The following is a 13,516-nucleotide window of genomic DNA, read 5'->3' on the forward strand; positions in this document are numbered from 1 at the left end:
AGTTATGTTGGTTATTTACGCCAACGTAGTGCTAAGCGACGGTGCCACCACTTTTCCGCAGCGGGTAGATTTCAAACCTCTTCCCTGGGCCGATATCCAAGGTAAAGCACAGGCGCGCCAATAAAGGTAGATCATTTTGAGGTTCGAGCATTGTTCTTCTGTTCCAGTTATATTACTATAGACTGCGAGGATATTATATAAACGGCATCCGCTGTCGGTGTTTTCTTCCATCACAAATGTCTGTGGGCTGTCATTCTAAGCACCCTCAGTAACCTATTTCTGTATAATGGTACAACCTGGTATAAGTAGCTTTAGTGATAGAATGATGTGGCAATGTAACCACCATTTTCCGCATGTCATATAGCATGGCGTTGCATATAGTATACATAAGGTTAGGAATGCATAATGGGTTTATTTACAGTGAAAAGGGGAGAGAAGACGTGCGACGGTCTGAAACAGGTGATCACTCCAAAACCCATGCGCCGCTTCTTCCTTTTCTTACGCGCTCCTCCGATTCGGTGTTACATCTTCTTCCGGGCAGACGAAGCTCAGCGAGCGAGTCAGATTGCGCGTTGATGGTACGCATTCAGTCGTGCGACGTCGAGAACTTGCGTCTTGCGTGAACGGTGGTTATCAGCCATCGCTTTAGCGGTGACATAAGTCACTTCACTCAAGCATTTGACAATGACGAACGGGCCCGAATACATGGAGAGACGCTTTTGACAAAGTGCCTCTTTCCTAACCGGTGTCCACAGCCATACGAAGTCACCGGTGGCGAATATGATGGACAGATGTTGTGCGTCATTGCGAGCTTTAGCATGAAGATACGACAATAAGGTACTGAGCCTGGCAAGTCTACGTGCTTCTTCATCACGACATAATATGAACGGCAATACGGCATCCCAGTTCTTATGATGCGCTGACACACACATGGAAAGCAGGTTGACGAGGGTGCGATTGGTGCGCCCGGTTACGCCGTTGGTTTGCGGATGGTAAGGCATGGAATGACAATATTGAGTTGCACAAGGGCGTATCAACCCTTCCACATCTTCAGCGGTGAACTGTCAGCCGCGATAACTTGTCACCACGTGAGGACCTCCATGGCGGAGGATAATCGAATGCAAAAGAAACCCTAAAATATCGGATGCTGTAGCTCAGACAAGTGCCATTGTTTCAGTATAACGCGTTGAATAATCCACGCACACAATTATCCAGCGGCAGCCAGTGGAAGACTTGACGAAGGGACCGAGCAAATCTATATCCACTTTCTGAAAAGGTGAAGTCGGCGGTCTAACTGGTTGCCGACCTCCTTCAGGAGCTGTGGTCAGTTGTTTCTGGCGTTGACATCACGACTGGCGACACACTGCTTGGTTGTCTTCATCGATTGAGGCCAGTACAAACGTTTTCGAGGTGGCCCAGCGTTCGAGCGAATCTACGGTGACCGGATGTAAAGTCGTCGTTCATGGCCCGAAGTACTGCAAGGCGAAGGCAGTTCGTACGACAATCAGCACTGAGAACCGTTGTTTGAATAATTCTTTTGGTAAAACAGACCGTCACGAATCACAATTAGTGTAGCCCGCGGAGATCTGTGGGCCGCATCTATAATCAGCTTTAGTGAAGGGTCTCGCTGTTGTTGGTTGTTGAAGACGGCAAGGTCAGGAAATTCCGATGATGTTGTATTAAGCAGTCGTTAAAATCGTAATCAGTACCCTCACTCTGAGATGGAAGACAAGATAAGCAGTCGGCATCTGTGTAGCCCCGACCGCTCATATGCGCAAGAGAAAAGTCGTATTCTTGAAAATGCATGGCGCACCGAGCCAAGCGAACCGCCCTCCTGGGTCACACAGTCCAACGAGCCAGCAGAGAGAATGATGGTGGGTGACAACCTTGAAATGACGGCCGTACAAACAACATCTAAACATGTGGATGGCGAAAACAACAGCAAGACATTCCAATTGTTGTCTAATTGCTCTCTGTTTTTGTCAAAGAACAACTTTCGTGCGCAACGGCGTGTTGCGTCCGTCCCGAAACTGCACAGCACCAGCGCCCACACCCCTTGCATCATTATGCACTTTGGTGAAACACTCTGGACATAAATGGCGAGAAGTGGCCCATAGGTGAGCAAAAACTTCAGCTGCTTCAAAACAGTCTCACACTGAACAGACCATATGTCAGGAGTGTCTTTGCGCAGCAGGTCAGTCAGTGGACAAGCAAGCTCCGCGCGGTCTTTAATAAACCTGCGAAAACAAAAACAAAGGCCCAGGAAACTTCTGAGGACTTTCACTCTCTTCGGCTGCCTACCTAAAGTTGTGAACAGCAGAAATATTTTGGGGATCTGGCCGTATACCATGTTTGTCAAGGAGATAGCCAAGCGCAAGGGCTTGACGAGGCCAGCCTCAGCCTATTGGATTCAGTCCAAATCAACGCGGCGCCACTGGTTGTGCTCGTGGAAAGTTTGGCCGAAAATAATCACTTCATCAAAATAACGCATACAAATCTCCTTGTTGAGACCACGGAAAATGCAGTCCATAAATCGCTAGAAGGTTGGCGGGGCATTACATCAGCCAAACGGCATGACGTTAACCTCAGAGTTCGTCAGGCGTAACAAAAGCGGTCTTTTCTAAGTCAGAACGGTGCATCGGCATCTGCCATTACCCGGACAAGAGGTCAGCTGACGAAAAGTACGAGGCGGAGTGAAGGCAGTCAACAGCATCGTCCATGCGTTAGAAGGAATACACGTCTTTTTTGTGACGGCCTTCAGGCGGCGGTAGTCGACACAAAATCTCCACGAGTTCTCTTTCATTTTCACTAGTATAACAGGAGCTGCCCAAGGACTGCATGACTCCTGAATTACGCCTTTCTGCCACATGTCATCGACCTGTTCGGCGATCACTTTTCTTTCCATGGGAGAAATGCGCTACGATTTTTTGACGCATCAGGGTCGCTTGACCTTTGTTGATGCGGTGGCGCATACTAGATTCCAGCAACATCCGTGAATACTGATGTGAATACTGACGTGCAGCACGCGAGCACTTTTTGGAGTACCTCCTGCTCGGAAGGTGACAAAGACTTGTTTATCATACGTCCCAAATAATCCGAATGGTCAGGCAATGGTGGACTGATGTCTGAAGAAACTGACACTCTTCGTACATCAATTATGGCTTGCTCCTCAAATGTTGCCAATTTCAGTCCGACTGGCAGGGTAACAGACTGTGTACAAGCGTTCACTGTCCACAAGAAAGCGCGCCCGTCGACGGCTTTAACAATAGATCGAGGGATCAACACATTCTTATTAATCGCGTTGTTATGATTTTCCTCGACAAGACCGCCGCATGATCCCATTCGGACACGTGAGGAACTCACGGGAACGAACATGGCTGTCTGACTAGGCAGTAACACATCTTCAGAGAGCGAAAACACGTCGGCTCGATCGGTCTGCAAATCATCAAGTATGGCGATTGGCAACGTCCTCCTAAGTAAAATCTCTCCAGTCCCACAGTCTAGTGTAGCCGTGCACTGATGTAGGAAATCTGTGCCTAAATTAGCAACATGAGTTGCGTGTACCAATAGATTGAACTCGGCTCTAAAGCCCTGTCCTCCGATCGCAACCAAAACCAACCACCAACATGGCGCAGCTTTTCATCTCCAACTCCACGAAAAGTTGCTTTGCAATCCCACCCGACTATAACTTTCTACTCTAAGCGATCTTTAAAGCGAAGGCTCATAACGGAAATAGCGGCACCCGTATCGACAAGAGCAGTAGTAGTTACGCTGTCAGTACATACAAGCACCTTGTTCTTCAGCATAAAAAAAATTACCGACGATTACGTTACTTCCTAATGCGAAATTTGAGCGCAGCAAATAAGCTGTTTCACCTTTTCGATAGATTGAGGCAAAGAAATCGAGCAACACATGTATGCGCTATCACAGAATTTTTTTTTATTTTTCACACGTATTCCTTTAACAAAGACTCCACTAACAGTTCTTGACAGTCATGAAGGAAGCTTTGTGGTCGGAGAAATAGACTGATATATGTTCGACTTGGTACACCAATGCTTGATTCTCAAAGACGAGATCTATACAAGTGCCTCGCGAGGTTGTCACAGCCGTGGGACGCGTTACGAGCGAGAGGAACGGGATGTTCTCCCGCATAAGTGTTAGGAAATTGCTGTTTGTCTTTATGTCAACATTAAAGTCCCCCACTACTAACATCGGTGTGGATCGATGGACGGTTAATGCGAGTTGCAGGAAGTGCACGACGTCTTTCGTGAGTGCGGTAGGGGCGAAGTAGGCAGCTACTACCAGCAAGCCGTTGGGCAACTTTGCGGCGCACAGTTCGCCAACTTCAAAGTTCGAGCCGGCGCTTTGACAACCGGAGACTCGCAGGAAGGGGTGGGAGGGGGGCGGCGTGTACACCCAGCGGCAAACGATGGGGGCAGAAGCGCGTGCAGCAAGCGGACAACACGATAAAGGGAGGAGGGAAGAGATAGCAGCGACTGACTGATGCCGCTGACGCCGATAGTGAGTCAACCCCAGCTGCGGAGTTGGTTTCAGGGACAACGCCGCCGATGCCGACACAAACAATATGATACCCTCGCTTCCGCAGCGCTAAGAACCAGGGGGGGGGGGACCCTTTCCTCCTCTTTCTGCATGGCGGCGACGGTGTTCTATGCAGTCACGTTATCTTGACTCTCTAGCGGCGTCAGCGGCATCCAGCGGTATCAGTCGGTCGCTGCTAGCGCTGGGGGGATGAAAGGGGGGCGGAGCTGGTTACGAGGCCGACGACAACGCCGACGCGAAACCCAGGAACGGACGCCAAAGAGCTGCGCTCTAAAACATACGGATGAATTGGCGAGTCTGACCGTCTTTCGACTGCACCTCCATCGGCCGCACCAGGTAGTTTCCCAACTGCGAAGGGGAAGGATACCGAAGACGGCGCAGGGATGGCGAACGGCGCATTCGGGTCGGCGGTGGTGACAGGGGTCACCACCGCCGTCACCACGCTCGGAGACAGGGGTCTCATCGCGCGATTGGTACGACCAGTGTTACCGCAGAGGATGGACTACAAATGGCGTGGGCGCGTCTTCGTGCACCCGAGCTATGCACGTCGAGAAACGTGGCGCTTACTTAGGGAGGCGGGGACAAAAGTGCACAATATGTCCTCGGGAACCTGCAGGCGTAGCATACGGGGAGGTTGCAGTTGAAGCTAAATGGAGCGGGTAAGCGTGGCGCCGGGTATGATTCCGCGGGAGCATGTCGTGGCAACGCGTATTAACGCGATAGCGTTAAGGAGCTCGTGTCGCAGAAAAGCCGGTGTCGTCGGCGTCGGTGTCGGCGTCGGCGTTTGCGGCGTTGACCGTGAGCGATAAATCACGGCAGGCGCTTCATAAATAAAAAGCAACTTCCAAGATTGGCCCGGTGGGAATCGAACCAGGGTCTCCGGAGTGTGAGACGGAGACGCTACCACTCAGCCACGAGTTCGATGCTTCCAAGCGGTGCAAACGCGCCTCTAGTGAATGCGGTGTTGCCTTCGAAACGAGCCGTGGAAAGTTATACTGCGGTGTATATCGGTAATTATGAACATGTAACGTACAGAAGTCACAATTACACGAGTTGCGAAGTGCGTTTCCGCTGCATTTCTTCTGCGCTTTCCGCACACGCAGAGCCATCTTGCGGCAAACACAGAAGACCCCCTCCTCTCAATGTACGGCGCTGCCCCGACAGGAGGCGCGCCGCGCGCGCATTGGGACCGCTGCCAGGCGCGTCGCGGGACTCCCTCTCCCCTGACGACGCTTCGCCGTGCTCCCGGTTTACATTACTATCTATCTCTCTGCCCGTGCCGATCACGACGTTTGGCTGGCGTAGATCGTTTCCCCTCCGAGACACCGAGTTCTTTGGTTCGTTCCGTTCGCTCAGGCGCACGTTTCGTTGCCGCGCCGAACGCTGCGTTGCTCGACGCTCACCGCGTGATAGGTGGGCGCTAAGTCCGATGCGGGGCGCATCGTAAGTGATCGCTGTGCCGTAGCGCATTGTCTTATACCCCTTGGCGGGTCGACGGGAACGCTGTCGCGTCCCACTCTTGAAGGCGAAGCTTAAGCGTCCTCCAACTTTTTAAGCAGGAACACGTCGCGGCATTGGGTAATCCTCCGTAGTGTCACGACGCACTGGTGAGGACTGGCGGCGACTGAGATTCACCGGGAGAGACCTAAAGCTGTTGTTATTTAAGTGTGAATATTCAGAAGGCGGTTGACGCTCGATGCGATGTTCTTGCGATCAGGATTTTGGCTTGGGAATGCACTCGTCAAACGCACACTTAGAACCAGCGTCTACACACTGTAGTCGTGCGAGCTCTTCGTGTACCACTCGACTGACGATCAAGGCGACGTCATCGCCAGCAGTAATGTCCGTACTTGCAACTGTGGTCACGCTGCTGAAGCGCCCGAATTTCGATCAGATCCTACAGGTCTTCAGAGCTTCAAACGCGCGACATTGCTGCTTGAATTCGGAAGGAGTGTTCAAGTTTTCTTTCGTTATTAAAAAATTCTACATGTCTCTAGCGATGACTGCTAACAGATATCCTATATTGTCTTCATCCTACATATTCGCGTTGACAATTCCGCATAGCTTCAATATTTCTTCAATATATGTTGTTCACGTTTAACCAGGCAATTTGGCGCTCCAGGAAAGCGTGTGTTCCGTTTTCTTCTTTTTTGGAATTGGAGTCGCCAAAGCAGACTTTAAGTTTGTCGAAAAAAAAAATCCCTATTGATCAGCAGGCCTTGTGATTGTCAAACCAAAGGAGAACGGTACGGCGAGGAAAATGCAACATTCACAAGCTGCGCTCACGTACTCCACCCGTTATGCCGGTTTACTCTTTTGTAGAGTCTCAGCTAGTAATGCACGCCATCATCTATTTTACCTGAGGATATACATGGTTCAGGCGTTCAGTAGCTAGGATCAGCAGAAGCGAGATGCGGGCGAGTTGGTTTTGCATATTTGAAAAAAAAAGGAGCGCTACGAAGACGCGGACTAAAAGAGGAACATGTACGATGGACAAGGCGCTTATCTATCGTACATGTTCCTCTTTCAGTCCACGTCTTAGTAGCGCTCTTTTCTTCAAATTGCTAGGATGCCTTGGTCTCTCGCCGGCTTGAACGATGCGTTCTTCGATGGCATTGGTTGACCGGCCTGCTTAGGGGTCGGCCATGTTTGTTGGCTCTGGTTGTAGTCAAGTCAAGCGTCTGCTTCTTCGAAGAACTTGTAGGACTTGGTTGTCCAGGGCATCCAGTACCCCGAACATCCACCATATCCAGCTCTTCTAGACACAAGCTAGCACTCCATGCGGCCACGACACGAAGCTAGCACGTTTTCAATGGAGTGAGCTAGTTTTTCTCGAATTACAACAGCTGCAGGTCTATTAATGAAAAACGCGCAGCTGACAGACATGTTCTGGAAGACAATCCACACGAGCCAAATGCAGTATCACGCTTGTCAAGCAAAAATTATGTTACCAGAGCGGTTAAAGATTCAGCAATAGAAGCCTATGGGAACGGCGAAACTTTGTACTCTATGTTAGAGACACAAACGGCAGCTGCGATGAAACTACAGCGTCTATCGTAGTAGCCGCTGCAGCAGAAGTATTCTGAAAACCTGGATTTCGACTGATGCATGTCTCCACTCTCTAGACATGGCGCAACACTGTTCCCAAGAGCGATTTTTTAACACAGTCATGCAAGTTCACGTGGTATCTATAAAAACCCAAGCGTATCACTCGCAGAAGCGTCGGAAGCCGTGGCCTAGCCGTTTGATCACTCGCGCCTATCGTTTCGCGGTATGCTAGCGGTGGTTCGATACCGTGCTGCGTGCTATCTTCTTCTTTTAAAAGCCACGTAGGACTGAGTTCGACATTCTCTCACCAGATGTTCGAAACATGAAAATGAAGATTTGGTTTCAGTTTTATGTTTTCAGGACGGCTCGTCAATTAATGTTTTCCATCTTTACTTCCTAAAATGTAGGGTTAAGCCATTGCTTTTATTATCAGATTTTATTCCCTGGACAACGTAACAAAAAGCATGCGCATGTCTTCGTGTTACATTTAAAAAATGCTATCGTACGATGTAGGACGGACATACTCAGGAATTCTGGACATTGCACATTCACCATCCTATGTAACTGCCCGGAAATGCACATGTGTAACTGAATGGGCCAATTTTTAAACAATTCAATTTGCATATAATAGCCGAATGTCAACAAGTTTGAATGGTGTGCGTCATGAGGGTAGTCCTTTGTAAAAACATATGCATTTATTGCACTTAGTCGGAAAATTGGTGGTTTCATAATGCAGTGTTTCGTTCGGGGACGGACGGTTATGTCACACGAAAGAAGCAAATGGTCTTGCACCCTCTCAGCAGAGGGCACATTGACTTGAAGAAGCGCGAAATTTAAACCGTAAAGCTATTTATTACAGCTTGAGTTTTGAACGGTAATTTCAGAAACCACCGTGGTTGCTCAGCGGCTATGCTGTTAGGGTGCTGAGCACGAGGTCGCGGGATCGAATCCCGGCCACGGCGGCCGCATTTCGGTGGGGGCGAAATGCGAAAACACCCATGTACTTAGATTCAGATGCACGTTAAAAAACGCCAGGTGGTCGAAATTTCCGGAGTACACCACTACGGCGTGCCTCAATATCAGAAAGCGGTTTTGGCGCGTAAAACCCCATAATTATAGAATTAAATAATTTCAGAGCGAGGGCCATTCAGTCTGTTTGCACGTGCATGTTTTTGTGAGGCAACGGGCACGAGGCGTCAAAAACAAAAAAGGTAAACAAACAAAAAACTACTGTAAACAAACAAAAAAACAACTGTATAAAAAGCCCAGAATCAATCATCGCTCGTCGCAACTAAACGCTGTTAGGAGGATAAGTCATTTCCAGGCGACGAGTGGCTACGCTTTATCAAGAACAGTGCTAAAGCCTGCAGGACAAACGTTGTGGAGAAATTTAATGCGCAGGTATAGCTTTTAAATATTTTATTTTTGTTTTGGTGACGTGATCACCACGCTACTGTGCGAAGTTTGAAAAGCTTAAGGTCAATACGCCACGTGGTCCTGAATCCTGAATCTCCTACTGTGTCGGCTGCACTCATTGGTTGAGGCGAGCTCACTGGACCAGTCGCTGTCGTCTGCTCCATGCAGCATCGGTCTTCCGTCACTTGCGCTGTTTCCGTCGCTGTTTTTCTGCCTTGTTCATAACACACCCGTGTAGAATAATATCACTGCTTTCGCCACAGTGTAGCACAACCAGGTACATCAGAATAAAGCACCTAGGCAAGCTGCATACAGTTGAGGTAGGGTCTCCGATGCGGCAGGCGTCTGGCGGGAGCACGCGGTCACTCATTCAGGTGAAGTCGATGGTGGCACCACGAAGATTTTACCTCAGTTGAAAGCCCTCACTGGACCCACTTCCCTTGTCTAATACACCCTACCTGAGGGCCGATTTTCACGAGGGCCCCCTAGGCATCCCTGGTTTCTCATGTGACAAACGCCACCCCTTGTCGTATAATTTATCGGTGATTTGATGTGCCTCTACCCCGCCACCTTTTTCGAAAAAGTGGTTTGCTTGAAAAAAGTGCAGCGCACTATACTCGAGCCTTTATAGGGATGGTTCACCTGAATGCACTGAATTTCACGTTTACACGCCTTACGACGAATGGTTGCCGCTCTCAAAAAACCCTACAGTGAGTGATAGCGCCCATCACCTGCCCTGCGGGATTGATCGGCTCGAGGAGAAATGTCGCAGCACGTTTGTTGACGAAACGGAAATGGAGACTCCTGGGAAGAAGAGGCAAAAAAATATTTCACCAATCCGGTCTTGCGCTCGCTACCGTATTACTCTAGAAAAAATGCCTTGCAACCGTGTAACAATTTCAAAAAGGCTCGGGTTTAGCGAAGCACTTCCAGGGGATACAGTAAACTGCTTTAGAATAGTGGTTATATTTTGGGCAGCGGGAAAGCAGGTCCGAATGATATCCACTTGCTGCGACAAGTCCCTTGTGCAGAGAGAGAGAGAGAGAAAGGCGAAGGAAAGACAGGGAGGTTAACCAGAGGTTATCTCCGGTTGGCTACCCTGTACTGGGGAAGGGGCAAGGGGATGCGATAGGTGATAGAGAGAAGGATAAAAAAAACTACACTCACACGCACGTACACACAAACTGTTTCTGTGGGCACTGTCAAGCAGCCCGCGAAGGCGTTCCTAGTGTTATGCAGTGTCAACGTACAATCCTGCGTCACACATTGAAGTCACAATCTGTCAGTAAGTCCAGTGTCTTTTCAATACCGCAACAGCGCCTTCATAGCCGATCGCGCTGATGTTCGAGTAGGCCAGTTTCCAAGGATCTTGTCTTCTGTCATCGGACGCTTGTCCAGTATGTCTAGGATGACTGAGAGGACTGCTCTTTGCCGGTTGAAACGAGAGCACTGACAAAGAAGGTGCACGATTGTTTCATTGCACCCACAGAAGCCACAAAGTGGGCTGTTGGACGTTCCTATAAGAAAGGAGTACGCACTTGAAAATGCTACTCCAAGCCATAGACGAACTAGAAGGGTGCAGTCGCGTCGTGGAAGCTCGGGCGGAATACGAAGTTGTAAATTAGGGTCCAGGGTATGAAGGTGTGCACTTATGAAATCGGATGAATTCCACTGAGCTTATGTCAGGTCGTGTGCAAGTACGGCAAGTTTTTTCGCTGCCTCGGCTCTCGAACATGATTGCCTTTTACGTATGAGATGATGTTAGTGGCATATAAAAGCGAATAATTTTTTGTGTATATAGAATCATATTTTGTCGAGTGCCAGAAAAACATGATACGCATTAACTCTCACACATCATTTCATCAGTATGCCTATGCGAAAAGACCCTAAATGGGGAAGGAGAGTTTGTATACACATATCGCTTACTTTCTAACTGTTCAAAGTGTTATCCTGCCCCTGTTGCAAGTTTTATCTATAGCTACTTGCAATTATCAAAAGTGTACAAACAACTTGTAATGTGATGTCCTATTGGAAATTTCCTAGATTCTAAGTCTATAACAATTCTTTCGTACAAATTGCTTGCGCGGAAATATAAACGTTATATCCTAAATGCAGCGAATATTGCTATGTAAGACTACCCAAGTGCCATGGAGGTACTCTGAAACACGCGAGAGACTACCAAATATAATAGGAAAACGGTACAAAAATAACAGACTTACAATTCCTTGCAGATGCTTCACATATGAAGACAGTCACAATCAAAAAATGATGCACGAACCACATTCTTTTGTCGGTGCTTTTAGCCGATGATAGACAGATTTCCTTACTATTATTTATTATCGCAAAATCTGCAAGATATACACAACAGAAAGGAATAATCAGCGAACAACAAGCGCCATAATTATGCATGTCTAAAACTTCAAGCGCCATTTTTCATCGCATCGTTGGCATGTGGCACGCAACACGAAACTTCTCACTGGACAATGCAATTGCGAGAATGGCAGCTGCTTTTACAAAACCTAGCTGTCTCCTGCCGCAGCTGTGCGTTGTTATGAAAAAACAAAGTATCCGGGACCAAACCGGGAGTGCCCCCTAACTTCTTCGCCAAACTGGGCAGTAGGACAGGAGCCGCGTCCAGTGAAAGTGATATCCACGGGACACAGAACGGCTAGCGCAGTGGATGTTAGAACTCGGTGTTACTGTAAGCACGTATATTTACTCGCCGCGATGGCTTAGCGGCTATGGTGTTGCGCCGATAAACCCGAGGTCGCGGAATCAAATTCTAGGCACGGTGGCCGCTTTTCGATGGAGTAAAACGCAAAAACACCCGTCTCCCGTGCAATTGTACAACGTTAAAGATTTCCTGGTGCTCAATATTATTCCGTAGTCTCCCACTACTGCAAAACTCGTAATAAAACCGTGGTTCTGGCTCATAAAATCCCAGAATAAAATTCAATTAGCAACTATGAATTGCCTATTCTTTATAGGTATTGCGCAACGATTACATGGTTGCGGTGTTTTCTGAAGGCGCTGGAGTACAGTGTACAGGAATGGGGGAGTGGGTCCACCAGGTGCCGCGGAAATTCCCGAGACTTATGCAAAGAACGCTGAAATAGCGGCACTGATAAGCTATCCGAACAAGGACAAAAGTAGAGGTTGAACGCTGACTGCCAAGTGTACTGTATTATCGAAAAGATCGAAATATCTACACTGAAAGATACAAAAAAAACTGTTATAGTTGTCAAGAACAAACCAGATAAACGAATGGAGCAAGAGCAAACATAAGAAGAAAATAAACACCAAATAAATTGAAACATTTCTTAAAGAATCATCACTAACCCGATCCTTCTCCTCTGCGGAGATTCTTATTTGGTACCGACAGGCAGATGCCTTAACGGTTGCGTGAGCATGCGTGAAACTTGAGATCTGGGAGATACGACTTTACAAAGACAAGCACGTGTGTTATAAATATATAAATGTTTCAGTCCCGCAAGCCCATGATTTCAGCAGGCCAGTGCCACGGCATAAAGAGACACTCTCCACTTGCTTCATCTACACTACGCAAGCGAAATTCCTTCCCTGCGTTCTCCCATACCGCCGCTCGAGGATCACGTCACGCAAACGTCCCCACTTTAATTTTTTTTCCTCGATTATTGTTTTTTTTTCTTTTTTGCTGCGTGGCGCACTTCCGCTGACGGCATTGTGCGTGAGCTGTTGCGTTGTCTCGTTTCGCTCAGTACACTGCATTTTGCGCCCTGTGCACGAGAACACCTGCCTAGCTGTATAAGACAGTGTTATGCGAATACTGGGGCATACGCAAGCGGTTCGTAGACTATGCTCACGCGCTGAAACACACTAGGAAACGAGACACTTGCGTTGTCTTCGCGCGCGATTGCACGACGTGGGAACAAACAGGCAAAACGGAAGTACATCTCTTTTTGTAGTGTGAAGGAAAGCAAGAACACCCAAACGTTTGGTTAGTGTGGTGTATTATTCTTTGAAAATTTATTATGTCTATTGAAGCAACAGATTGTCCCCGCAAATACGTTGCCTTGAATAATTTTCGAAGTCACAGGTCACTACGAGCGACGTCACAGCAGTGCGATGTGCGTAGGCGCATTTGTGCGATATACGTTGACTCTCCGGCTGGGAGCGCGGCCTCTGCGAGAAGGGAAACGACGTTCAGTTTGAAATTTGGCTCATTCGGCGCCGGGTAGCGATGTATTACTTAGCAGACAGGATCGTTAAGGCGCGTTGTAGGCACGGCGCTTGTCAGTGTAATATGGCCAGACTTGGTGAGGGCCGCTTTAAAGAAGTGATTTTTTTTTCGTTCGAAAGAGCGGTACTGCACGATGCCCTTTCCAGTCATGGCGTACTGCCTGATCACGCTAACCTGCACACCATATTCTATTTTTCTCTGCCAATGACTCTTAAGGCACTCCTTCACTTCATGGGTCCTTGCTCCTGTTTTGGCTTTTTGTGCGAAATTTCG

The 13,516-nt window shown here is 48.3% G+C and overlaps 1 protein-coding gene across 1 annotated transcript in view; it reads right to left on the minus strand.

Moving 5' to 3' along the window:
* LOC135898146 (uncharacterized) overlaps positions 1-13,516 on the minus strand; it is a 94,907-nt gene that overhangs the window by 78,440 nt on the left and 2,951 nt on the right. The window contains exon 2 of the mRNA XM_065426920.2: positions 11,244-11,372. Within this exon, the coding sequence (XP_065282992.2) occupies positions 11,244-11,307 (64 nt within the window). The 5' untranslated portion in view covers positions 11,308-11,372. The remainder of the gene's footprint in view (positions 1-11,243; positions 11,373-13,516) is intronic.

This window comes from Dermacentor albipictus, chromosome 10, assembly GCF_038994185.2.
Source record: "Dermacentor albipictus isolate Rhodes 1998 colony chromosome 10, USDA_Dalb.pri_finalv2, whole genome shotgun sequence".
NCBI classification, from domain to species: Eukaryota; Metazoa; Arthropoda; class Arachnida; order Ixodida; family Ixodidae; genus Dermacentor; species Dermacentor albipictus.